General features: G+C 39.1%; 1 protein-coding gene across 15 annotated transcripts in view; it reads right to left on the bottom strand.

Moving 5' to 3' along the window:
* KATNAL1 (katanin catalytic subunit A1 like 1) overlaps positions 1-26,948 on the bottom strand; it is a 90,346-nt gene that overhangs the window by 21,738 nt on the left and 41,660 nt on the right. For all 15 annotated transcript variants that reach the window (XR_010936981.1, XR_010936982.1, XR_010936983.1 and 12 more), the window contains 5 exons: positions 20,482-20,609; positions 19,980-20,085; positions 15,440-15,598; positions 14,580-14,706; positions 13,187-13,321 (listed from right to left, as the gene is read on the bottom strand). Coding sequence is in view for 9 of the 15 variants with exons in the window: in XM_067713537.1 (XP_067569638.1) it covers positions 13,187-13,321; positions 14,580-14,706; positions 15,440-15,598; positions 19,980-20,085; positions 20,482-20,609 (655 nt within the window). In the remaining 6 variants the exon portion in view is untranslated. The remainder of the gene's footprint in view (positions 1-13,186; positions 13,322-14,579; positions 14,707-15,439; positions 15,599-19,979; positions 20,086-20,481; positions 20,610-26,948) is intronic.

Below are 26,948 nucleotides of genomic sequence, written 5' to 3'. Positions count from 1 at the left end.
AACATTGGTGCATTGGTCTCATCTAATACACAGTCCAGATTAAAATGTCCGCATTTGTCCCGGGCCTTTATTACTTTCTTAAAAACCATTACACGTTACATTAAAGTTATTGTCTCTCTTTAGTCTTCTTCAAACAGTTCCCCAGTGTTACTCTGTTTTGTCTTTCATGACATTGACAATTCCCCCCCAAATGATCTTACAGAGTTAAGGCATTCCAATGAAGACCCCAACAGGTCTGTTTGCGGAACCTGACAGGCAGATATGAAAATGTTAATGGAAGGAACCAAGAATAACCAAGACACTCTGGAAGAACAATAGCAAGGCAGGAGGAACTGCTCTACTACAAAGCAATAGGATTCAAATCTGTCTAACACTCTTGCAGACAGAGACAAGCAGATCCGTGACACAGAATGGAGAGCCTAGGAGCAGAGCAGAGCAGAGCATACGCTATGGACACCTGATTTGTGACACAGGTGGTTCGGGGCAGTAGGAGAAAGGAGGGTCTTTTCGATAAACGATGCCAGAACTGACTACTCACAGAGAAAAAATGGGACTGGGTCATCCTCACCATACATAAAAATCAGTGCCGGATATATTACTGATCTAAACATAAGATGCAAAATTATAAGCATTTTAGAAGATAAAACAGGAATCTATCTTAATGACCTCACAGTAAATATTCTTAAGATACATTAAAAAATCGACTACGTGGAAAAAGACGGATAAACTGACCCCATTAAAATTAGGAACGCCTATTCATCAAGACACTGTAAAACAGTGAAAACACACAATCTACAGAGTTTGAGAAAATATTTACACCAGATTTAACAAAAAACTTATATCTAGAATATTTAAGGACTTCCTACAAATCAATAAGAAAATGTCAGACCACCTAATAGAAAAATGGACAAAAAACTTGAACAAATATATCACAAAATCAAAATGGCCAATCAATAAAGGAAAAGATGTTCAAATTCTTTACTAATACAGGAAATACAAATTAAACCGCAATAAGCACTGCACACCAAAAGACTGGTATGCATTTAAAAGTCTGACAACACCAAGTGATGGAAAACTGTGAAACAACGGGAACTCTCATACATTGCTGGCTGGGAGGAGTGTAAACTGAAGCAACCGCTCTGGAAGACAGCCTGGGTTTATCCACTGATGTTTCAGCTGTGCAACATGACCTAGCAATTCACTCCTAGGATGGAATGCTCCATCCTGGCCTAAAGAAACTTAGGCACTTGCACCATTATACATGCAGAAGAATGTTCATAGCAGTATAATAGCCTAAAACTGGAAATAATCATAATGTCCATCAAAAAATATGATGGATAATTGTGGCATAATCACATAATGGATGTTATGGGCTGAACTGTGTCCCCTGCTAAATTCTTATGTTGAAGCTCTAACCTCTGATACCTCAGAATGTGACTGTATTTGGAGACAGGACCTTTAAAAAGGTAATTAAGGTAAAATGAGTCAGATGGGTGGGCCCTAATCCAATATGACCTAATCCAATATGTATCTTTACAAGAAGACTAGGACACAGAGACACACAACATGAGGAAAGACCACATGAGGACATTAAAAGAAAATGGCCACCTACAAGCTAAGGAAAGAGGACCTAGAAGGAAACCAATCCTGCCAACACCTTCATCTTGGACCTGTAGCCTACAGAACTGTGATAAAATAAGGTTCCCTTGTTTAAGTCACCCAGTCTGTGGGTGTACTGTGTTATGGCAGCCCTAGCAAACTAATACAATGCAACAGCACACCACCACAAACACAAGCTGCCTCTATGCGTCGCAACATGGATGAATCTTAAAAACACACTGAGCAAAATATGCAAGCTACAAATGAACACAATTAATGTGATTCATTTATGTAAAGTTTAAAAGGAGGTAAAACTGTGTGTGGGGATACATTACTAGGTGATAAAATTGTACGGAAAAACAATAAATTATTTCCCTAGAAGCAGTGACAGTGATTACCAGCAGGAACTGGAAGGGAGTTGTGCCGGGAAGGAACATACTACGGAGCGCGGAGGCCTGACACTGCTCCACTTCCTGTCCCAGCAGGTGCTTCGACGGTTGTTTGCTTTGCCAATTATTGGATAAATTGGACATTTTAACAGATTTTTTTGTATTTGAGTTATATTTCACTCACACTCACACACACACACACACGCTTGAAGTAAGATGGAGCAAAGCAATGCAAAGAGCAGCCAGGGTGAAAAGAGAAGCAGCAAGCAGGCAGGATCTGCGTATGACTAGAAATTGTGACCTCCAGAATCCCTTCACCTCGGGAGCTCCTATCCTTGACCATCTTCAGCCACAGGCACCCCCCTGCAGTGAGCATGGGTACCCACAGGTGGTACGGGCCCAGGAAGTCCTCCGCTTAGGTGGTCAGCCAGAGGGGCGTGGGAAGAAAGACGGGGAAGGGAGGGAGCTCACAGGGCCACTGCTGCATGAGGCGCTCATGCTCCGGATGCCGCAGGGAAAGCTCCAAGTTCAGCCCAAGAGCTCCACACACAGCAGGTGGATGTTAGTGAACGAACATCACTTTGCTCTTTCAGTTCCCATGTTAGAACACCACTGTATTTGCAAATCAAAACGTTTTACTGTGGCCTGCCCGAAGAACTTAAAGCATCAAGTTTAATATAACGCATTCGCCCCCAGAAGCAAAGTTCTTTTTTTTTTTTTTTTTTTTTTTTGCGGTACGTGGGCCTCTCACTGTTGTGGCCTCTCCTGTTGTGGAGCACAGGCTCTGGATGTGCAGGCTCAGCGGCCATGGCTCACGGGCCCAGCTGCTCTGCGGCACACGGGATCCCCCCGGACCGGGGCACGAACCCGTGTTCCCTGCATCGGCAGGCAGACTCCCAACCACTGCAACACCAGGGAAGCCCGAAGCAAAGTTCTTGACAGTCGACTTAAATGAACTTTGGAGCATAAAACTGCTCATAAGTGAGGGCTGGTGGGACTGAAGCTTAGTAGGAAGTATCCTCCTCTTCCCTAGTGACTATGATTTGGAAAAGATAACTTTTAATACTGGTTGTATCAATGATTTGTCAGAAGATTCTAAGCAGGATTTATCATCTCTATAAAACTGAATTAATGATATGTAATAAGCTTGTGAAAGGATTTAACGAGGGGTTAATGTGTTAACAACAGTATAAAGAACTGCCAATGCTACATAACCAAGTTAATACACATTTGAAATTTAAATAAACACTGTTAGATGGATCATACAACTTCTTCTTGAGTACTGGAGGCAGTCCAGCACGACAGATAAGGAGTGTGTGCTGTGGGGCCAGATGGCCGGGGTGCACATCCCTGCTCTGCCGCACCGGGCAGGATACCTAACTGCTTGGGGCCTCAGTTTCTCATAAGTAAAGATAAGAACAGAATCTACCTCACAAGCCTGATGTGAGGGTTAAATGAGTTAATACATGTAAAGCCCAGTCCACAGGCAGCGCTCAGTAAATGGCAGTCGCCCCATCACGCACACCACCTTCAGTCAATCAACAAACAGGATTAGAGGGAGACAGAGAAAAGCCAGATTCCTTCTATTAAGGACCACCTGGGGGTTAGATAACACAGAGGAAACACCCAGGGGAGTGAAGTCCACACAGGGAGAGAGACCACGGCAAAGAAGACTTCATAGAATTGGTATGCTTTCATGTCGACTTTGAAAAATCAATAAAATTTAAATACAAAGGAAGAGGGAGAACAATCTGGGAAATGAGAGCACCATAAATTATGACATGGAAGCAGGAAGAAGCACGAATGAAAAAAAAGGTAAGTAGAAAAGTACAACACAGTATTAAGAAATGCAAATAGACACAAATAGGATAGATAAGGTATGAACTTACAGTTTAAAAAAAAAGTACTCTGACCCTGACGGGATAGGAAATAAGAATCACTCAGAGTCTAAGAGACTCTGTGATGCCTTGGTGGTTTAGGGAGGTTAGCCTAAAAGCAAAACAACTAAATGAAGGGGCTGGAGAAAGGAGTTCATTAGGCTGAGCAGCGGTTGCTGCCATAATGCAGATGCATAAAGTAAGAAGAGACTTGGTATAAGGCCCAGCTCCACCTGTGCCTGTTACCTGACTTCTTCCATCTGTTGACTACCGCACATTGTATTTACCAACATGGTGCAAGAGCCTCTCCTCCCACACACGCTTCTACGATGGGGCCTTCCACTCCTCCACCCAGAGGTAGTCTGATTCCCCTCCTCTTGAAAATGGGTGGGCTTGTAAATGCTTCAACCCAGAGTACAGCAGAGGTGACATCACGTGACCCCCAAGGCTAGGTCATAAGAAGCAATGCACCTTCCACCTTTTCCAGTGGAACAATCACACCTGGGGCCCTGACCTACCACGTATGAAATGTGACAAGCCGAGGCCACCATGCCTGAGGAAGCCCAGGCCACATGGAATAACCCCAAGTAACACAGAGGTGCTCCAGAAAGACAGCCCCACCTGAGGCCCCAGGCCTCAGCCACCAGGCATGGCGTGAAGCCACTCCAGATGATGGCAGGCTCCAGATGTGGAGTCACCCTCAGCTGCTGATCTTCCAGTTGTGACCCAGACATCACGGAACAGACACAAACCATCCCTGTGGTGCCCTATCCGAATTCCTGATCCCAGAATCTGTGAGCAAAAGAAGACTGTTTGGAATGGTATGTTAAACAGCAAGAGTAACTGATACACTGACTTTTCTTGCCATCAAGTTCTAATTGCCTCGCAATCTTAAAGAAATCTGCATATTTATGTAAATTACATAACTTACAATATGCCTTTTTGAGTGGCTTTCCTTGTTTTATCTATTTTCATTCTTATACTTCTTGCCTTTTCCAACTAAAAATTGCTTTTCATGGTTGCTTTTGTTCATAAAATGTCCTTCAATTTTTTTACTTTAATATAATCTACTTTTCTTTCCATTAATTTTACCCTATATTTCCAAATCATTCTTTCAGTTCTCTCATCTTTCCAAATTTTCTTTATAGTTCTGTCTCTTCCAGACCCTTTTATCCCACCAGATGCTCCGGCCACAACAGCTGTCCATTCACTTTCAAGCAACCATGCCTTTGTTTCTGTTCTTCTCTATGGAAATTCAGCGAAAATGCAACTTCCTCCGTGAAGTCTCCCCTAAGCACCTCAGTCAGAATTTACTATTCCACGTTTCCACCCCAGAAGTACTATGGGCAACTCCAGTATCACATGCTCCCTTGTTTCCCCGCTGTTAGGGGAGGTGTATGCCCCCTTCCAACCACACGGTGAGTTCTCTAAGGACAAGGATTGTACACTTTATATTCCCACAGTACCTAATAAATGTCTTTCAGATAGCAAAGAGCTAAATAAACACCTGTGAAATTAATTAACACAGATAAAAGAAGAAGTTAGAAAGGGTGGAGTTCTAATTATGATTATTTGTTTGGGAGCCCTTTAGGAGAAAGCAATTTCTCAAGTTCTATGGTCATGAGGTACACACATTCAGACTAGTAATGAGCAAAGAGAAGCACCTAAAAGTCATTACCTATAATGACTATTACCTTTACCATTACCTATAACATAACCTTTTCATAAAGGAAAACAAGTTTAGAAAAAATCCCAATAGTCAGCCAGGTCTATGTTCTTCTCCAATATTTCAAAGAAAGCTGAATTCCTATCTTTGTACCATAAAGTATATCTTTCTCCTCAACCCAAGCTTTCCTCAGCGGTTTATAAAATTCCCATCATCAATTATTTTTCTAACTATATTTTTTCTGTCTGTTATAGTGAATTAAAGTTCAAAGTACAAAAGCTCAAATGATGTCAATTCAAGTAGTAAAGCTTTTATTTTCCCCATCAGTATTAATTTTTTATTTATAATCATTGTGCACAATAGCAAAATTAAAAGATTTCATATAAATATACTAGGTGTCATACACATATTTTGTTTAGAAAGCAAGGAAGAAGAGAAAAAAGGGGGAAAGAGAAAGGGAAGAAATTTATTAAATTGGGAGTGATAATAAACCACTCAAATTTCAAATCTTCATGTGACTAATAGAAGAGCAAGGCAGACACTAAGGAGCTGCTTCTGGGAGGAGTAGTATTTCAGGACAGTTTGAATCACTTCCATTATTGCTTTAAATAAGTTTATTATTCTGTAAGCTCAATTAGTAAGTTAAGCATTATTTTAAGAATTTTTTTCTGTTTAAGTAATGATATTATTAGAATTAACAGAATATGTAGTAGCAGCCAGGAAAGACAATACAAGATGTAATCTGTGAACTAGAAATCTACCAATTATTTATATACACCCTTGAGATCTAGTTGCACAAGTGAATAAGGAATATTACCACAATTAAGTTTCAAAAGTCATAGGGGAGGCTATGACTTCTGGCCATCATTAAAAATAAATGGTATCAGACTTATCCTTCTATGGTAAACAACTATTAAAATATAACAGACAACTGTTTTCATGCATTAGTCAACAGACAGTAAAGAACTGCAAAGTGACTTTTTAAGTTCTGCCCATAATTTGAGTGCCTGCCAGAACAAATCTCAACACCGTTTAAAAGAAAACAACATAATCCAGACTCCCTAAAATGTAGAGCATACAATAAAAATTACTGAATGTGTGAAGAAACAGAAAAATGTGACCCATACACGAACAATTTTTTAAATAGCAAATAGAAACAGATGTTCCGCACGTTAGAATTAGCTGACAAAAACTCTAAAGTAGCATATCAATTACGTACCCAGGACAGCATATTATACTAGGACTTAGTGGCTTAAAACAACAACTTACTACCCTCACGGTTTCTGTGCATCAGGAGTTTGGGAGCAGTTTAGCTAGAAAATTCTAGTTTAGGGTCTGTGATGGTTAATTTTATGTGTCAACATGGCTGGGCCACAGTGCCCAGATATCTGTTCAAACATTATTCTAGGTGTTTCTGTGAGGGTGTTTTTGGATGAAATTAATATTTAAGTTGCTGGACTCTGAGTACAGCAGACTGTGCTCCATAATGTGGGTGGGCCTCAATCTATCAGCTGAAGGCCTGAACAGAACAAAAGAGGTCCCCAGAGCAAGAGTGATTTCTGTCAGCAGATGGCCTTCAGATAAAAAGGTTTAATCCTTTTTATGATCTAGCCTTGGAAGTCACATGGCATCACTTCTGCCATATTCTTTTCCTTAGAAGCAAATCACTAAGTCCAATCCATTTTCAAGAGGAGGGGAATTAAGCTCCACCTTTTGGAGAGAAACATCTCAAAGAATTAAAGGAAAATATACAGAAAATCAATGATCAGATGAGGAATCCCAGCAAAGCAACGGAAACTATAAAAAAGAAAACAACAAAACAGAAATGCTAGATTTGCAAAATGTCAATACATGTGAAATGAAAAATTCACTGGACAGGATTAAAAGCAGATTGGCGATGGCAGAAGAAAACAGTGTCAGTGAACGTGAAGACAAGTGAACAGAAACTACCAACCTGAGGAATAGAAAGAAAAAAGATTGAAAAAAAATTGTTAACAGAGTCCCGGTGATCTGTGCAGCAATATCAGAAAGTCCAACACACATGCAGGATAAATAAAAGGAAAACCCCACAGAGGTACATCATAGTCAAACTGCTGAAAAACAATGATAAATAGAATATTTAAAAAGTCAACTGTAGAGGACAAACACTCAAGAAAATACCAGCTTGTTTTCTATAGTTAAACATATACTCACAGGTATTTATCCAAGAGAAATGAAAACACATGTCTACACAAAGAACTGAACATGAATGTTTATAGCAACTTTACTTATAACAGTCCCAAACTAGAAATTATCTAAATATCCATCAATAAGAGAATAGATAAATAATCTGTGGTACGGTCATATAACAGAATACTACTCACCAATAAAAAACAATAACATCGATGAATCCCAAAATAATCATGCTGAGTGAAAAAAGCCAGTCACAAAATAATACATACTGTATGATCCTATTTATGTGAAATTCAAAACAATCTATAGTGACAAAAATCAGATCAGTGGTTGCCTGAGGTGGGAAGTGTTTTGGGGAGAGAAGAATGGACTGCAAAGGGGCACAAGAAATCCTTTCAGGATGAAAGATATGCTCTGCATCTTGATTGTGGTGTGTTTCATGGCTGTATGCAATTGTCAAACTCATCAAATTTTATGTGGATAAAGCTTATTATATATAAATTATTCCTCAATAAAGCTGAATTTAAAAAAATAACCAGAGGGAAAACGATATATTACATACAATGATAGGAATGGCAGCTGACCTCACATGCAAAAAACAATGGAGGCCAGAAGATTATAGAATGATATCTTTATAAGCACTGAGAGAAAAAAAACAAAACAAAAAACAAACAAAAAGCCCTCTTCCAACCCAGAATTATTTATCAGTCAAAAACAACCTTCAGAAATAAGAGTGAAATAAAGACATTTCAGAAAACAAAAACTGAATTTGATGCTAGCAGACCTTAACTACTAAATGAAGTTCTTTAGACAAATGAGAGACGGACCCAGCTGGAAACTTGAACCTTAAAAAGGAAAGCAGAGCAGTGGATGCTAAATATGTAGGTAAACAGAAAAGACTACTATTTGTGCTCCTCTTAATTTAAGTTTGCACTGACAATTTAAGCCCATTATATGTTTGGATTTACAATGTATGCAGATGTAAAATACATGACAAAATAGCACAAAGGCTGGGGGAGGCAAATGGTTCTTACATTTTACATGAAGTGGTACAACATTAGCTCTACAGTGACTGTAATAAGTTACAGATGCATATTGTAAATCCCTAGAGTAACTGCTAAAAAATATACAGTTAAGTATAGCTAAAAGCCAATAAGGAAATTAAAATGGATACTAAAAAAGAGTCAACTATTAAGAGAAATTAAGAAAGGAGGTACAGAGTAACGAACAAACAAAAGGGACAAATAGCAAAATGGCAGACTTAAACATAACCATGTCAATAATTACATTATATTTCAATGGACAAAATACTGCAATTAAAAAGCAAAGATAAACTATGCAAACAGTAAGACCCAATTATATGCTGTCTACAAGAACTGCACTGCAAATACAAACACGTACAAGGTGAAAATTAAAGGAAGGAAGCAGATATATCATGCAAACAGTAGCAAAACAAAGATGGTGAGGCTATATTAATATCAAAGTAAACATCAAGTCAAAGGATTTAATCAGAGAGGAAGAGATGTTTCATAAAGGTAGAAGAATCAAGAAGATATAACAATGATAACTGTTTATGTACCTAATGACAGAACTTCAAACTGCATGAAGCAAAAATTTACAGAATTAAAGTGAAAAATAAACAAATTCACAATCATACTTAAAAAGTTTAACCACCCACTCTCAATAATTGATAGAAAAAAACAGAGCAAAAAATCATTAAGGATCTAGAAGATTTAAACAATACTATCACAACAACTTGATCTAACTGACATTTATGGAATATTGTCTCAACAAGTGCAGAATAAATATTCTATTCAACTGCAGCTGAAACATTCAGCAAGATACACTATATGCTGAATCATAAAATCTCAACAAAATTCAAAAATTGACATCTTACAGAGTAGTTCTTAATTATAGTGGAATTAAATTAGAAATCAACAACAACAAGATATCTAGAAAATCCTCAAATATTTGGATACTAAACCACATACTTCTTTTTTTTTCTTCAGCCTTGCCTCACGGCTTGTGGGATCTTATCTCCCCAACCAGGGATTGAACCCGGGCCCTCAGCAGTGAGAGGACAGAGTCCTAACCACTGGACCGCCACGGAATTCCCTAAACCACATACTTCTAAATAACTCAAGAGTCAAAGAAAAAAAGAAAAAGGAAAAATTTTAAATATTTCTAATTGAATAGTAAAGAAAATATAACAAAATTTGTGGGATGAAGCCAAAGCAGTGCTTTAAGAGAAATACAACCTTAAATGTTTATATTAAAAGAAAAAGAACAAAGGTTTAAAATCAACAGTCTAAGTTTCTAACTTCATAAAAAAAGAGAAAATTAAACTCAGGAGTATAAGGGAGAAATAAGAAGAGATAAAAATCAGTGAAATACAAAACAGAACATTAACAAAGCAAGAAGTTGGTTCTTTGAAAAGATTAATAACACTGATAAATGTCTAGCAAGAATGATCAAGAACAACAGGGATAAAACACAAATTGCCTCTTCTAGGAATGAAAATTGAGCCATTATTATAGATCATACAGACGAAACAGAAATTAAGGTGTGTGGATTTGTACTGTGTCAACTTCACTGAAGTTAGAATTTCACTTCTCAGAATTCTCTTCATTACATAGTTCTGGGTTAGTGGGGACCACATCAGTCATTATGGACAAGATGCGAAAGGCAGAACTGAAATCAACTCAGAAAGTTAGTTCAGGGCATGAAGAGCATTTGCAGCTGAGGCCTACTGTCGCTTGTCTGCCAGCTCATCTTTTTAGTGAGGGGCAGCATCTGGGCCTCCAACTCTTCCCAGCTCCTGTCAGATTTCCTCCTTCAGCTTGACTTCTAAGCCAGGTGTACCTTTAGTACTGTTACAAAGGGTGCCAGCTTCTTCTAAAGGACACCCCAATCTTCAAAGTTGTAACTCTTAGAGGCAATGAGAGCCCAGTGTGGGTTCCAGTCTATCCTCATGAGTTCCAGCTCATCCCCACAGGTTACAGTTTGTTCTTGTTTCCACCATTTCATCTTCTCATCCTACTGCCCTCCCTACTGACTTCAGGCTCCAGAACCAGACATGAAATCAACAGCCTCACATAAACCATTTAGTCAGCTTCCATGTTTGTATTAGGTCAAATCCCAATAAACCTGACAACCTAGAGGAAAGGGACAAATTTTTTGAAAAACACAAACTACCAAAGCCTACTCAATGAAAAATAGATAACCTGACAGGATAACCCTATGTCTAATTTTTTTTAATCAATGGAACAGAACAGAGAATTCAGAAATAGACCCACATATATGCAGCAAAATAATTTTCAACAAAGGTGCCAAAGTAACTCAATGGAAAAATAAAACTCCTTTTAACAAGTGATGCTAGAACAACTCAATACACATATGAAAAAAATGAAACTCAACCCCCAATTGACACATATACAAAAAATTAATTCAATATGGATCACAGATCTAACTCTAATTTCTAAAGGAAAATATAGGAGAAAACCTTTGACTTCTTGTGGTAAGCAAAGATTTCTTAAGATACAAAGAGCACTATCCATAAAAGAAAATCCTGACAAGAGGACTTAATCAAAATTAACACTTCTGCTTATCAAAAGACACCATAAAGAAAATTGAAAGGCAAACCACAAACTGAAAGAAAATAAGGCATTTCACACTTACTAGAATGACTAAAATTAAAATACTGGCGATACCAAATGTTGGCAAAAACATGGAAGTATTGGAATTCTCATTCATTGATGGTGAGAGTATAAAATGGTACAACCACTTAGGAAAATGGTTTGAGCATTATAAAGTTAAACACACACCAACCCTATGATCCACCTATTCTCTTCTTATCTATATTACCCAAAAGAATTGAAAATATTCATCTATAAAAAGATCTATACAAAAATATTTATAGCTTCATTCATAATAGCCAAAAACTAGAAATAACTCAAATGTCCATCAAAAAGAGAATAAACAAATTGTCATGTAATCACACCACAAATAAACTACTGATACATGTAACCACATGGATGAATTTCAGAAACATTATGTTGTGTGGAAGTAGCCAGATGCACAAGAGTACATATGTCATGATTCCATTTATATGAAGTTTAGTAATAGGTAAAACTAATCTATGGTGTCAAAAATCAGGAAGGTGAATGACTGTTAGGGGTTTGAGTCAACTGGTAGGGGCACAGAGAAACTTTCTGAGGTGAAAGAAATGTCCACATCGTGAGTAGGGTACTGATTAAACAAGAGTATTCATTTGTCAAAACTCATCAAACTGTAAACTTAAGATTTGTACATTTCACACTGTATGTAAATTTTATCTCAATATAAAAAGAAAAAACTCACTTATGAAAATGTCAACATTCATCAACAGAATGAAATATTTTTTCAAAGCAGCATACTTCAAAAAAGATCCCAAGAGAACTTTATTTTTAATCACTGAAGTTTTTTTTCATTATAAAAATGTTTTTAAATTTTCACATTCTTATCAACGTACATTGTTTTTTGTAGTACAGGGACAAAAACTTGTATCATGTAAGATTTTTTTTTTTTTTTTTTTTTGCGGTACGCGGGCCTCTCACCGCTGTGGCCTCTCCCGCTGCGGAGCACAGGCTCTGGACGCACAGGCCCAGTGGCCATGGCCCACGGGCCCAGCCGCTCCGCGGCATGTGGGATCCTCCCGGACCGGGGCACGAACCCGCGTCCCCTGCATCGGCAGGCGGACTCTCAACCACTGCACCACCAGGGAAGCCCCACGTAAGTTTTAATGAAGACTCAAGTTTAAAATTAAAACTTAGGGACTTCCCTTGGTGGCACAGTGGTTAAGAATCCGCCTGCCAATGCAAGGGACATGGGGTTCGATCCCTGGTCGGGGAAGATCCCACATGCCGTGAAGCAGCTAAGCCCGTGCACCACACTACTGAGCCTGCGCTCTAGAGCCCATGAGCCACAACTACTGTGGTCTTGGCACCACATGCCACAACTACTGAGCCCACACGCCACAACTACTAAAGCCTGTGTGCTCTAGGGCCCACTTGCCACAACTACTGAGCCCGTGTGCTGCAACTACTGAAGCCCACACACCTAGAGCCTGTGCTCTGCAACGAGAGAAGCCACCACAATGAGAAGGCCACACACCACAACGAAGAGTAGCCCCCGCTTGCCACAACTAGAGAAAGCCTGCGCGCAGCAACGAAGACCCAACACAGCCAAAAAAATAAATTGATTAAAAATAAATAAATAAAAGTAAAACTTAGATGTCCTATCAACTTATTAACACAACCACTCCTCTGAATGTAAGAAACTTCAGCAGAGTACTGAGCCCTCTGTTTCCATAAATAACAAATGGGTTTTGTGATGCTATAAACTTCTTTAAGCAGAATGCCAAGGGAATAAAGACCTACAGAAATAGAAAAATGTAACAGAGAGTAAAAGAAAGATCAAAATATAGTAAAAGGAAGGCATCATACCTGTTGGGAGAGGTATATATATCCTTTTTTCTAATCTCCTTCGCAATGCTTCATCAATGTCCCATGGGAAATTAGTAGCAGCCAATACCATAACCATTTTGGAAGGATCGTCATTCTCTAAAGCTCCTCCAACTCCTATATACAGTAAGTGGGAAAGAAGAGTGTTTTTCTTACAGTCCTTTATTCTTTCATTCAACTAACATTTCTAAGCATCGGCCACAGGCTTGGTGGTAGAGGCTCAATGACGAACATGATGCAGTTCTTCTGACCTCTGCATGGTGTCAGAACCAGACAAATCAACAGATAACTACAGAACAAATACAACACAGTCACTCCTTCCTCTCATATTATACTTTAACAGAAATTAAGATGGTTAACTCATTGAGGGAAGGAACTCCTGGTACTACATTATTTTATGTATCTTATAGTGCCTGGCACTGTATGCAACACACGTTTTAAGTATTCAATTAGTATCTATGGTTGGTGGATAACCACAGCTATTTTAAAACAATGCAGTGTGGATATACATACATACGTATATACATATATATATTATATATATACTTTTTTTTTAAACACATTTTATGTTTTCTCATAATTTGCTTAAATAGCCTCCTATTCACCATACAACTACCAGAGTGATATATCTCTAAAAAGTAGCTCTGGGCCCATCACTCTCTTCCTCCAGTGGCTCCCCAAAGCCTTTTCTTCTTTGTCTGAATAACTTCTACCGATATTTCAAAGCCCAAGTCAGCTATTCCCTTCTATGACTCCCTTAGTCCGGGTGGTACCTCTCGTACTATGTTTTCGCTAAACCCAGAGCTTAGTTCTACCACAGAACTCATAATGTATTGTAATTGTCTGTGAGGTGCCTGCTTCTCAACTAGATCAGTGGTTCTCAAAAATTTTGGTCCCAGAATCCTTTTTATACCCTTAAAGACTACTGACCTCCAAAGAGCTTTTGTGTGCATGTAGTATATCAACATTTATTATTAAAAATTAAAAATGAGACTTGTGAGAGAATGAAAGTGAAAAAGGTAAATAACATCTTGATATTACTATGAAAATAGTTTGGCCTTTGCACACCTTTTAAAAGAGTCTTAAAGACCCCTGGGACCCTGAGCCACATCTCTAAAGGCTTTGCTCTAAATAGTAAGCTCCTTGAAGGCCACGACAGTCCTTTTCTTTCTAACCTCAGAACCTGAGATGGTGCAAGTAAGCAATAGATGCTTTTGAGTGCATGAACAAATGTACAAATGCGTGGATGAACAAATGATTACAAATACATTCAGCTGCCTTCTAGTCCGGTCGTTGAGAATTTCCAAGTATGAATCTACACAAAATTCAAAAAGGGACCAAAACAGTTTAGAGACAGTAATTAAATATCAATTACCATCCATCTGAATGAGTAGCTCAGACTTGACCCTGCGACTTGCCTCATGCTCATCAGAGGTTCCTCTTCGACTGCAGATAGAATCTATCTCATCAATGAAGATGGTGGTGGGGGCATAAAACCTAGCCTTTGTGAAAATAGTTTAAAGAAATCATTTAGTGACCTCCTGAAATAATCTGAAGTTTTTAAAAGACATTTCCTCTGACTAAAACAATGGTGAAAAAGAGCAGAAATTTCTCACTGCTTTAATGCCATCACTTGCTTATAGACAGAGGTTAAATTTATCAATCATATCAGAAACAGAAAAATTTCTAAACATAAAAGATAAGTTATATGGTTGGTGAAGTCAGGTGACAGATACACGAGGATTCACGGTACTATTCTTTCTACTTTTGTGTTTGAAAATTTCCATAATACAAAAAGTTTCTAAAGACAAATCACCAATCTATCCTCAAAGATGCAGTCTTAAGTAGCTACTGAAAACTACTTTGAAAAAGGAACAAACTTTAATGATAGATCAGTTTCTGATTTTCAAAATATATGTTAAAATATACTTCTGCTCACCAGCTCATTAGAGATCCAGAAATATCAGTCAAACCACACACATTTCCAAAGTCTCTTCTACCCGCACTGGACGGGATGCCAAAGGGCTTTTACTTCAGAGAGGAAGGTACGCTGAAGACACATCAACCACTCCACAAAACCCACCGCCCCGTGTCTTATTAGCGTGTCAAGAACTGTGAAACTATAGGTACAGTTGCCCTTTCTTAAAAGGATCCCTGGGTAAACGGATCTAGATTAAAGGGATACCATGTGCCTACACAAACAGTGCTTTGAAATCCGAATGTAACATCACTCACCATTTCAAACAACAGACGAACTAACTTCTCAGATTCCCCTCTGTATTTCGACGTCAGCGTGGAAGACGAGACGTTGAAGAATGTTGTGCCACACTCAGTGGCGACAGCTTTAGCCAGCATGGTCTTACCAGTGCCTGGGGGCCCGGCCATCAGCACGCCCTGAAATTCCAAAGGACACACGAAATGATTTATCAGATTAATGTGCTTTCTAATAGAATATCAGCAACTATTAATGTACACGAAACCCTTCCCATCAAAAGATAAGCTCAACTGCCACAGTAAACTCATGGCGCATTGGGCACGAATCTCATTTCACAGACAGAAGAAACAAAAATGAAGAATGGTTTCACAAAAGGTCTCAAATCAGAGGTACTCAGAGATGGGCTAACAAAGGGCCTAGACAACAAGGAATCTCCTGGTACATTTAGAAAGAGCCCACCGATTTTACTGAACCTGGCAGAAGACAAACATGTATGGTCTTGAGCACCGCTTAAGAGTGACTGCTCTGTTTAACCAATGAAAATAAGATGACATTCTCTACCACATGGAGCAGAATTATATATCCCTCGCCCTCCTAAGGTACAAAACCTATCTTCAACAACACACTTACAATATACACTTTGAATCAGAAATAAAGATCCATTCATCGGTTAATAAATAAGGTAGCTAAAATCTAGTGGTGATTCAAACATAATCAAGTTAGCTAGCCTTTTATCAGTTTAACTGTGCTAGGCAGTTAAGAGTTTACATAAAATAGTGTTAGTAAGGAAAAAGCCACTACATAGACTAAAATATAAATTTTACTTACTTCTCACCTTTGAAACAAACAGAAAAACGTTCCATAAAAATAAATCAATGAGGAGTAAAAATTATCCAAGAACACCGATCCTCTAGTCTTGCAGACTAATGGATTTTTAAATACTTATTATTTTCTTCTAACACTTTTAATGAGAGTTCAGATATATAGTTAACACTACATTTCTTTTGCATAATAGTTCGTGATCGTAAGAGGAATTTGGAGCCATTTGTTAATTTAATTCAATTAGCTTTGGGGGGTTTAAACTTTGAAAACTATGTGCATATCAAAGTTTCATAAACTCTAAATTCAGAAACCGTCCAAACGCTCTTCTAGCTATAGCATTTTGATACCCAGGACAACCAGGGATCACTAGGATTTGAAACACTAGTTTTACAAGAAAAATTTTTGCTTTGCCAGAAGCCTTTATACATGAGATTGATATTTTGAAAACTGTAAAGACAACTAATGGTATTGGCACAGCTACAGAAAAGTTTCTGTTTCTCTTTCCACCATCCCCTCTCAATGCCCTCTCAGTTCCTGTAATGTCATTAATGTGGTCATGTCCAGCAGGAGACAATTTCCAGGGTTAGCGTCTGTGCGCAGACACAGCTCATAGATGCAATACAGCGTTTATAAATTTCCCCTCCTCATGACATTACCCTGTCAATTATCTCCTCTATTTCCTGTATCTCCTCCTCTGTGGGCTCTATTTATTTAAAAAATAAAATCCTTCACTTGACCCTACAAATCCTCTGGCTACTATCTACCTCTTCCTTCCTCTTCCCAGCCAACCTTCTTAAAGAAATGGTTTATGTTTACTATTTGTTCTTCACAAGCTACAGTCTGACTTCTGCCTCTACTCCTTCACTAAAAATACCTAAGTTACTAATCCAATGGTCACTTTTCTTTCCTTTTCTGTTTTGAGTTTTACGTATTCTTTTTTTCGGCTGCACCACTGCGCAGTACGCGGGATCCTAGTTCCCTGACCAGGAATCAAACCCACACCCACTGCTTGGAAGCACGGAGTCTTAAGCACTGGATCTCCAGGGAAGTCCCAACCAATGGTCACTTTTCAACTCACAGCTTCCTTCCCTCTCTCTGACCTTGGATGGTGCCGATACCTGGTGTTCATTCCCTTCTCCCTGAAACCCCTGCTCCCTAGGTTGGTTCTAGGACACGGTTCTTTCTTGATGCTTCTCCTACTCATGACCATCTTCAGTGGCTTTCAGGTCTCCTCTTCCCCCTGCCCTTTATATTCCCAAAGCAATTCTAAATCTTTTGCTCTTTTGAAAACCCTTTATAAAACTCCTTGAACAATTTCATCCATACCCAAATTATCAACCACCACTTATATCTCACAATTTTAATTTAAACTTAAACTCTAGCCCGAGCTCCAGACCTCTATTTCCAATTACTGAGTTTTCACCTAAATATATTTTGTTTCTATTTAAATCTGCTCCTCTCCTCCATTTCCAGTATCAGTTCACTGTACCCTATTTAATGAAGAATTTGGCTGGCCCTTCTCCCTAGTTCCTGGGAGGCAGACTCTAAACCCTTGGAATTTCCCAAGTGATAGGAGTGTCTTTGCTGTTCACGTTGGGCCCTGAAATTTTAGGCTAATAAGGTGGCTCATGGTCGGTCCCTATATAGATTATGCTAATGAGATGACTCAGGATGGGGGCTGGCCTTGCCCAAAATACCAACCCTGTGATTAGCAGGCTGGGGCTTTGAGCCATGCGATGTCAACCAGACCTCTGGGGAGAGAAGGGAGACTGGAGATTGAGACATATGGGCAACAATTCAATCAATTATGATTATGCAATGAAACCCCAGTAAAAACTCTGGACACTGAAGCCTGAGTGAGCTTCCCTGTTGGCAGTACTGTGTATACTGTCACACATCCATGCACCAGGAGGGTAAAGCATCCTGCTTGCAAGGGAAAGGACAACAGAAGCTACACTGTCAGCATCCCCCCAGATCTCACCCTATGCACTTCTTCTGCTAGTTCTGATCTGCCTCCTTTTGCTATAACAAAAACTATAATCGGAAGTACAATGCTTTCCTAAGTTCTGTGAGTCATTCTAGAGAATTATCAAACCTGAGGGTGCAGTGAGAACCCCCAAATTTACAGCCAGCTGTCAGAGTGAGGGTGACCTGGGGACCCCCAAATTTGTGGTTGGCATCTGAAGTGAGGGCAGTCTTGTGGAAAACTGACCTCAACCTGTGAAGTTTGGCCCAATTTTGGGTAGTTGGTATCCGAGCAACTGCATACTCCTGTAATTCAAGCCTGGAATCTAAGAGTCATACAACTTGTTCCTCTCCCTACCCCTATAAACCATCATGTCATAATGTTATCACTTACACCTTTTAAATATCTCTCACAGATCCACTCATTCTTCATTGGCCAAATAACGAACGCCTTTGTTCAGGTCTTCATCGTTTGGCTAGACTACTGCAACAGCCTCCTGACCAGACTCCTCTCTGTATCCATCTATGCCCATCTCCAATCCAGCCTGCATACTGCTGCCAAGGTGATCTTCATACATTTGCAAATTACCCTCTTGCTAAAAGTGTACAGGGCTCGTCATGATACATAGGTTATACCTACCATTCCAGCTGTTTTAAAACTCCTTTAAATACCTATTTTATCAAGGCCTTATTATTTCTTTTAAACATTGTTTTTAAAGTTATAATAAAGGGGAAATTTATGGTAATATGGTCCCCAAATTAGGTAAATCTATAACAAACAGTCTATAAAAGTTTTTAAGTTGTGAGAGGCAATCAAAATGCCATGGGTGTTCCAAGCCATTTATGTAAACACACAATTTCTCCTCCTCTCTACTTTTAGGCACATCAAACAAGGAAGAGGTATTGCGAAGGTAAAAGACCTTCCCAGCTAATTCGGAAGGGCAAAGTAAGATCATGCTTTTATTTCACTCTACCAGTCAGAGTAAAGAGTCTGCCTATGGCTAAGACCAAAAAAAGTTCCAGGCAGCAGCTGTTGGAAGGGTTTTTAATATGCTAAAATGAAAACACTGAACTTAGGAGGAACTAGTCCTGGGCAAGCTAAAAAGATATAAACATTCTGATTACATTTGAGAATTACACCAAGCCTAGATGAAGTGTTCAAACTAATTAATTACTGAGAAATACGCCGGCTTTTAAAAAGATAATTTATTTGATCCAACACTTATTCTATGACTATGCACTATTACTATTTAATTTGCTTGCTAACTTTTTTTTTTTTTTTTTTGATACGCGGGCCTCTCACTGTTGTGGCTCTCCCGTTGCGGAGCACAGGCTCCGGATGCACAGGCTCGGTGGCCATGGCTCACGGGCCCAGCCGCTCCACGGCATGTGGGATCTTCCCGGACCGGGGCACGAACCCGTGTCCCCTGCATCGGCAGGCGGACTCTCAACCACTGCGCCACCAGGGAAGCCCCTTGCTAACTTTTTATTTACAAAAACAGACATCTAGAAAATTCTTAAAACTCATCTCTAGCTCAGCGCCCCTGAGGGAAGTGACTTTAAAGACTATAGTTCCACCACTCCAGGCCCCTCTCCTGCCAGGCAGAGGCAGCATATCGCAACCACAAATCCAAATCCAGGTACCTGAGGGCTGCCCAACCTCCCCCAATCTTTACAAACTGTGTTAATAAACACACAAAGAAACTACAGTGCTGCCGTTCTTTACCATGCAAGCAGCAGTTTTATACCTATATTACTTCAATAAATTCTCACCTTCCATGGCCTTCTAATCCCTTTGAAAAAGTCAGGCATCCACATGGGAAGAACAACAGCTTCCCTTAGCAACTTCTTAGCTTCTTCCAGATCTGCTATGTCATCCCTTTGTAAGAAGAGCAAAGTTTCATGCTTATTCAGGGACATCTTTGATTTATGATCAATACCAATTCTTTTAATTTTTTTAAATTATGAAATTTTTCTTACATTAAGAACATTATTCTAATTTTTACTGTATAAAATGATCAGTGAAAACATACTACAATCATAAATTAGGACATGTTATTCAATTAACAACCTTTGTCAGCTATGTCAACATCAAATTAGTATGAAAATGTCTTGGTTATATTCTGCAAGAAGAACTGTCCTACCAATTCTGCACACTCATATTACGGATGAGGTCATAATCAGGAGATGAATGGATAACAAGACAAGACTCACACCAAGCCAACCTACAATTTGTTTTCTCCACTACTGTAATTCAAGAACGTAACAGACTAACCAATGAATGCTAGGATTCCTAGAGACAATGTCTCTCTCAAGGGCTTCCACCAGATCCTTATCATATGCAGCACCATCAAATCTTGGAATTTCACCATCACTTGCACCGTCTTGCATATTTTTCCTCCCCTGGGGACAGGTACAAAAAAATGCTGATCAATAACAAGACAATTTTAATTAACATCATTAAGCTTTCAAAATATTGCAATGTAACCATTTTAAATGGCTATTTTTTTAAATACTGTTTGCTAATTACCCAAATGCCATCCTCCCCTATTTAATTCATCAGAAATAGATGAACTGGCCAACTTTATTAGACACTTCAAATTTACATTCTTGAGGGGACAGTTGCATCTAAGACTGAAATGAGCTAGATGCCTCTAAATCTGTGGATGCGTGGGATTTCTACCACCACTAAAAAATACTTGAGCATTAACACAGAGGAAGAAACGAAATCAATTGAAAACCTACTGCATGGCAAGAAATCTCACATATATTATCTCACTTAATACAACTACCCTACAAGGTAGGTATTATAACCCTATTTTTACAGATAAGGAAGTGGGTCTCAGAAAGTGAAGTAACTTAAGTTCACAATTATTAAATGTCAGGGTACAGATTTTAACTCAGATCTTCCTAACTCCCCAGATCCATGCTTTTTCACAGCATCAGGCCACCTCATGCCTGGCTGAGTCATCTTAAAGCTTAAAAGCAGGTGATGGTGGAGAGGGATAAATTAGGAGGATGGGATTAGCATACACACACTACTATATATAAAATAGGTAACCAGCAAGGACCTGCTGTATAGCACTACACAGTACTACACTCAATATTTTGTAATAAACTATAAGGAAAAAGAATCTGAAAAAAAATATATATATATATAATGTGTATAACTGAATCACTGTGCTGTACACCTGAAACTAACACAACATTGTAAATCAACTATACTTCATTAAAAACAACAAAAGACTAGGTTATGTGTGGCAGAACTATCCTCCTAAGCATCCAGGAAAGAGGCTGCAGACGAGGAAAGAGGTGGCACCCTGAACTGCATCTTACAAAGCCTTTTCCCTGTCACTGTAAGTACCCACTCAGGGCTGAGGGTTTCTTCCTAGTAAGGTCCTTGGACCACATCATAAAGTCACTGTAATGACAATGATAAAAGGACCTTTTAAAATAGTATCATTAGGACCATTAAAGCAATCACTTTACCCCAAATTCTTTATTTAATAATATAGTAGCTTTAAAAAAGTTATATGCTATGGTTTCTATGGAGTTCTGCCAAGATTTACTCGGCTCTGAAGAGCTTTAAATGAAACATGCTCAGCTGCCAGAGAGAGTTCAACCACTGGAACTACTTCAGCAGACAGAGCCAAGCACCTCCCCAGAGCTTCAGCTCCACAGTTACTGTTAATGTAAAAATGAAAGGAAATACGGTCCAAAAATGAGTCAGTTTCCTAAGCTTCAATCTGAAGAGAGAGAACAGGATGAGCCTCTCCTACCACACTCCATCTGAGATAAACCATAAACTAGATCCTAAGTGCTGAGAGAGGCCTAAATGGCTCCCTTTGGGCAAACACTCTAGCTCTTTAAGCCACTAGGTAAATGGCCAAACAGTACTCTGGTGACTTGACCCCAAAATGAATAATTTACTGTCCCTGGGTAGCATGGCAACAGAATTAAGCTAAGTTTTCAGAAAGATTCTTGTATGTCAGATGACAGATCCCAATACTGACACTTAAAAGGAATAAACTGCTGGCATGCCTACGCAACAAAAATAACATCAACAAATTTAAAATAAGCACAGCCTAGAATCACATTTTATAATAATGATAGGCCAAGGCTAGTCACATTCAAACAAATCACTGGGAACACTGTGTAATCATTTTAAAACTGTTCTAGAAATAAATCAACCAAAGAATGCAACAGACACTGATATATCTGGGACTTAACAAGCTTTGATATGACACTGTAACTATTTTATTTATTTATTTATTTTTGGCTGCGTTGGGTCTTCACTGCTGCGCATGGGCTTTCTTTAGTTGCGGCGATCAGGGGCTACTCTTCATTGCAATGCATGGGCTTCTCATTGCAGTGGCTTCTCTTGTTGCGGAGCATGGGCTCTAGGCACGTGGGCTTCAGCAGTTGTGGCATGCGGGCTCAGTAGTTGTGGCTCACGGGCTCGGTAGTTGTGGCACACGGGCTTAGTCGCTCCTTGGCATGTGGGATCTTCCTAGACCAGTGATCAAACCCGTGTCCCCTGCATTGGCAGACGGATTCTCAACCACTGCGTCACCAGGGAAGTCCTGACACTGTAATTTTAGACTTACCAAAAAATTAGTATTAAAAAATATAGGCAGGGCTTCCCTGCTGGCGCAGTGGTTGAGAGTCCGCCTGCTGATGCAGGGGACACGGGTTCGTGACCCGGTCCAGGAAGATCCCACATGCCGTGGAGCGGCTGGGCCCGTGAGCCGTGGCCGCTGAGCCTGCGCGTCCGGAGGCTGTGCTCTGTAACGGGAGAGGCCACAACAGTGAGAGGCCCGCGTACCGCAGAAAAAAAAAAAAAAAAAATATATATATATATAGGCAGACAGTCATTTTAATATGAATGTCCAAGTGGTGGGGAAGGATTTGATAAACACTACCAAGGGAAACGAAAAGCTGCACACTTATCTGGAAGTAATAGGAATCATAGGATTTTAAGAACAATAAATATGTGACCATCTATGTCCAACACATTCAGTTTCAGATCAGTGAATGAAAATACATTACCTGCCCTCACTGAGCATCCAGTCTTGTGGTGGAAACAATTAACAAGTAAACAAACCCAAAACATACATAATTATAAACTGTTAAGTGCTATGAAAAAACTGAATGGTCTATAGCTATAGCTATGGTCTATAGCTATTTACTATAGCTAAAAGGTATTGAGCAAAAAGAATAAGTTGGAGAGATGATCAGAGGCCAGCTCACTGGGCCCGTATAGGCCATGGGAAGGAATTTAGATTTTATTCTAAGTACACGGGGAAATTTTTGAAATGTGCTAAGCAGGGGAATGACAGGATCTGATTTACATTTTAAAATGACCCTGTTAGCTGCGATATGGAAAAAGGATGGGCTGGAGGGAGAAGGAGAAGCAGAAAAACAAAGACCTATTGCAGTAGTCAAGGTCAAGGCTCTCAATTCACAGAAGAGGACAGTGTATAAAGTTAGTCAAAAAAAAAAAAAAAAAGGTTCTGAAGAACCTAGGGGTAGGACAGGAATAAAGACACAGACTTAGGGTGGACTTGAGGACATGGGGAGGGGGAAGGGTAAGCTGGGACGAAGTGAGAGAATGGCATGGACATATATACACTACCAAATGTAAAATAGATAGCTAGTGGGAAGCAGCCACATAGCACAGGGAGATCAGCTCCATGCTTTGTGACCACCTAGAGGGGTGGGATAGGGAGGGTGGGAGGGAGACCCAAGAGGGAGGAGATATGGGGATAAATGTATATGTATAGCTGATTCACTTTGTTATACAGCAGAAACTAACACAACAATGTAAAGCAATTATACACTAATAAAGATGTTAAAAAAAAGAAGCTAGTCAAAGGACGTGCCCTAGCACCCAAAGTTTCTCAATGGTAGAAATGAGACCTGAATACAAATTAAGTACTACAAAGAAGATTCTAGAACTTTTTCAAACCAAAATGGTGAGGTTACTAAACAACAAATTAAGGAAACTAAAAATAAATAATTTATTTGGTTATATTGGGAAATCACAAAATGGGTGACAATTATCCTTCATAACAAATACTCAGATAAATTAAAATAGGGATATCAAATATAAGTTAGTAGCTCTGGTTTCAGTTAACCAACTAGATTAACTACAACACCTAAAAGAAGTTTAGTTTTCAGGCAATAAAGCTAACCTCACCCAAGATATTATTACCTGTACAGTTTATAATAATAATAATAGCTGCAACATCACTGAAATGATCTTAGAAATCTTTGCTTAAATTTTCACATTAATTAGCAAAAATTTGATTATTAGCATGAAGACTGATATACTTTTTCTCATTAAAGCGAAGTATTTTAGCTTCTTTTTACGAGTGTCTAAATTACCCATATCAAAAAGTTTGTTTATGATCTTTCATTGGTATACTATTTGAGGAAGATGAGAAAATTAATGACCAACTCAATATTATAGAGTCAATTAATGACACAGATTGGCCTAAAATGCAAATAATTGTTTTAATATTTCACTGTGTGCCATCTAAGAGAAACATGCTCAGTTACTGGCTCTGGGTCTTACATTTTAAGAAAAATGCTGACAAATAAATTATACCGAGAGAAGAGTAATGAAGGGTTCAAAACCCATGTCATATGGAGGAGGCTCAGGGACCCTAGAGACATTTAAGCTGAAGAAGAAAATGTTAACGGAGCAACACAACCAACTGACCTCCTTACCTGTATGTACTCTATATTACTCCAAAGGAAAGAACCAGGACCAGTACAAAGTGACAGAAGAGGTAAATTTCAGATCGACAAAAGAAAGAATTTTCTAACAATGAGTCCATCCATCAACGGAGTCATCTCTCTTGTAGGTAGTGAGCTACCCGATGTTAGAATCAGTGGCTAATTAATAATAAAAACCACCGGCCCCCAATCACAGGGATGTCTGAGTTGAATGATAGCTGACCTTTGGTTCTTTGGGTAAAGCCACTGCCTCTCACTTGCCCACTTATTCATCTGTTTCCTGAGTTCAACAGCCCAAGGCAAGTGCAAAATTGCTTGGAAATCTCATTGTTTCTCTTTTTTTTTTTTTTTTAACATGATCTTTATTCTGTATCATACCTGTGTTAGTTCCCCACTGTCATGTTACCTTTACAGCTAACACTCGTTTACAGCTTGCTATATGCCAGGCACTGTTCTAAGCACTTGACATAACAATCTTAAAGGTCCTATGAGTTAGGTACTCGTATTATTTCTACCTCATAGATGAGAACACTGAGGCACCAAGAGCTTGAGTAAATTGTCCAAGGACACACAGCTAGATCCTAGGCAGTCTGGCTTCAGAACCAGTGCTTTCAACCCCTTTGTACACTATGGCATAAGGCTGCACACTTTGGGCTACTCCTACCGCAGTGTGAGAAGCAAACACAGGAAAAGTTAGACAAGATCTCTAAACTGATATTTTAGAGATAAGACTTTATTATTTACAAGGGAAAGTACGTTGATAAATGCAAAATGCTTACTAATTTCAGTGTCATGCCTTGCATTGGAGTGTTAATACAAAATATATTTAAGTTGAAATAACGAATCCATAGCATTCTGCTTACTTATCAATAAATGCATTCTTGCAGCAATATTTATGAATACTTACTCTGTACCAGTCACTATTCTAGGTACTGGGAAATAGCAGTGATCCAAGCAGACAAAAATCCTGCCCTCAGAGGCATACACTCACATTAGGGGACACAACATACAAACAAGTAAAACACAGTAAAACATTTAGGGACAGAACAGCAAGTAACTACTTTACTATAATCTAATGCAATAAAATTTAAAATAATAAAAATAAAAGCAAAAACCAACACTATTAATCAGCTGCCATGAGAGAAAAAATTTGTGGAGCGATTTAATATCCAAAGGACAGAACAGGATATTTCTTAAAAACAAGTCACTGATAATACGAATGGCAAATAAACATATGAAAGAACATTTATTTTTTATTTATTTTTTTTTTTTTTTGCGGTACGCGGGCCTCTCACTGCTGTGGCCTCTCCCGTTGCGGAGCACAGGCTCCGGACGCGCAGGTTCAGCGGCCATGGCTCATGGGCCCAGCCGCTCCACGGCACGTGCGATCTTCCCGGACCGGGGCACGAACCCTTATCCCCTGCATCGGCAGGCGGACTCTCAACCACTGCGCCACCAGGGAAGCCCATGAAAGAACTTTTAACCTCAGAAGTTATCAGATAAGTACACAATACATGGTAGATATGCTGGTAAAATCACAACGAGATTCACCCACAAGAGAGAGACAATATCAAGTGTTGGTGAGGATGTGGAGCAACTAGAACTTTCGTGCTCTGCAGGCAGACGTGGAAATTGGTATAATCACTTTGGAAAACTATTTGGTATTACCTACTGAAGTTTAACATATGCATAACCTATGGCCCATCAGTTCCACTCCTAGGTATATGCTCACTAGAAAGGTATATATGCTCACATATATACCAAAGGATAAGTACAAAACTATCCAAGGTAGCATTATTAATAATAGTTTCAAACTGAAAGCAATCCAAAAATTCACTAATAGTAAAACAGATTCAACTGTGGTATAATACTGTATATTAATGAAAATAAACAAACTTCAGAGATATGCAACAGGATGGCGAAATCTCACCAACATATGTTGAGCAAAAAAAGCCAGACAAAAAAAGAATACTTACTGTACGTAAAGTTTCAAAAAAGGTA

This window comes from Pseudorca crassidens, chromosome 18, assembly GCF_039906515.1.
Source record: "Pseudorca crassidens isolate mPseCra1 chromosome 18, mPseCra1.hap1, whole genome shotgun sequence".
NCBI lineage: Eukaryota > Metazoa > Chordata > Mammalia > Artiodactyla > Delphinidae > Pseudorca > Pseudorca crassidens.
Note: the sequence above shows the minus strand (reverse complement) of the source record. Positions and strands in the feature narration are given on the sequence as shown.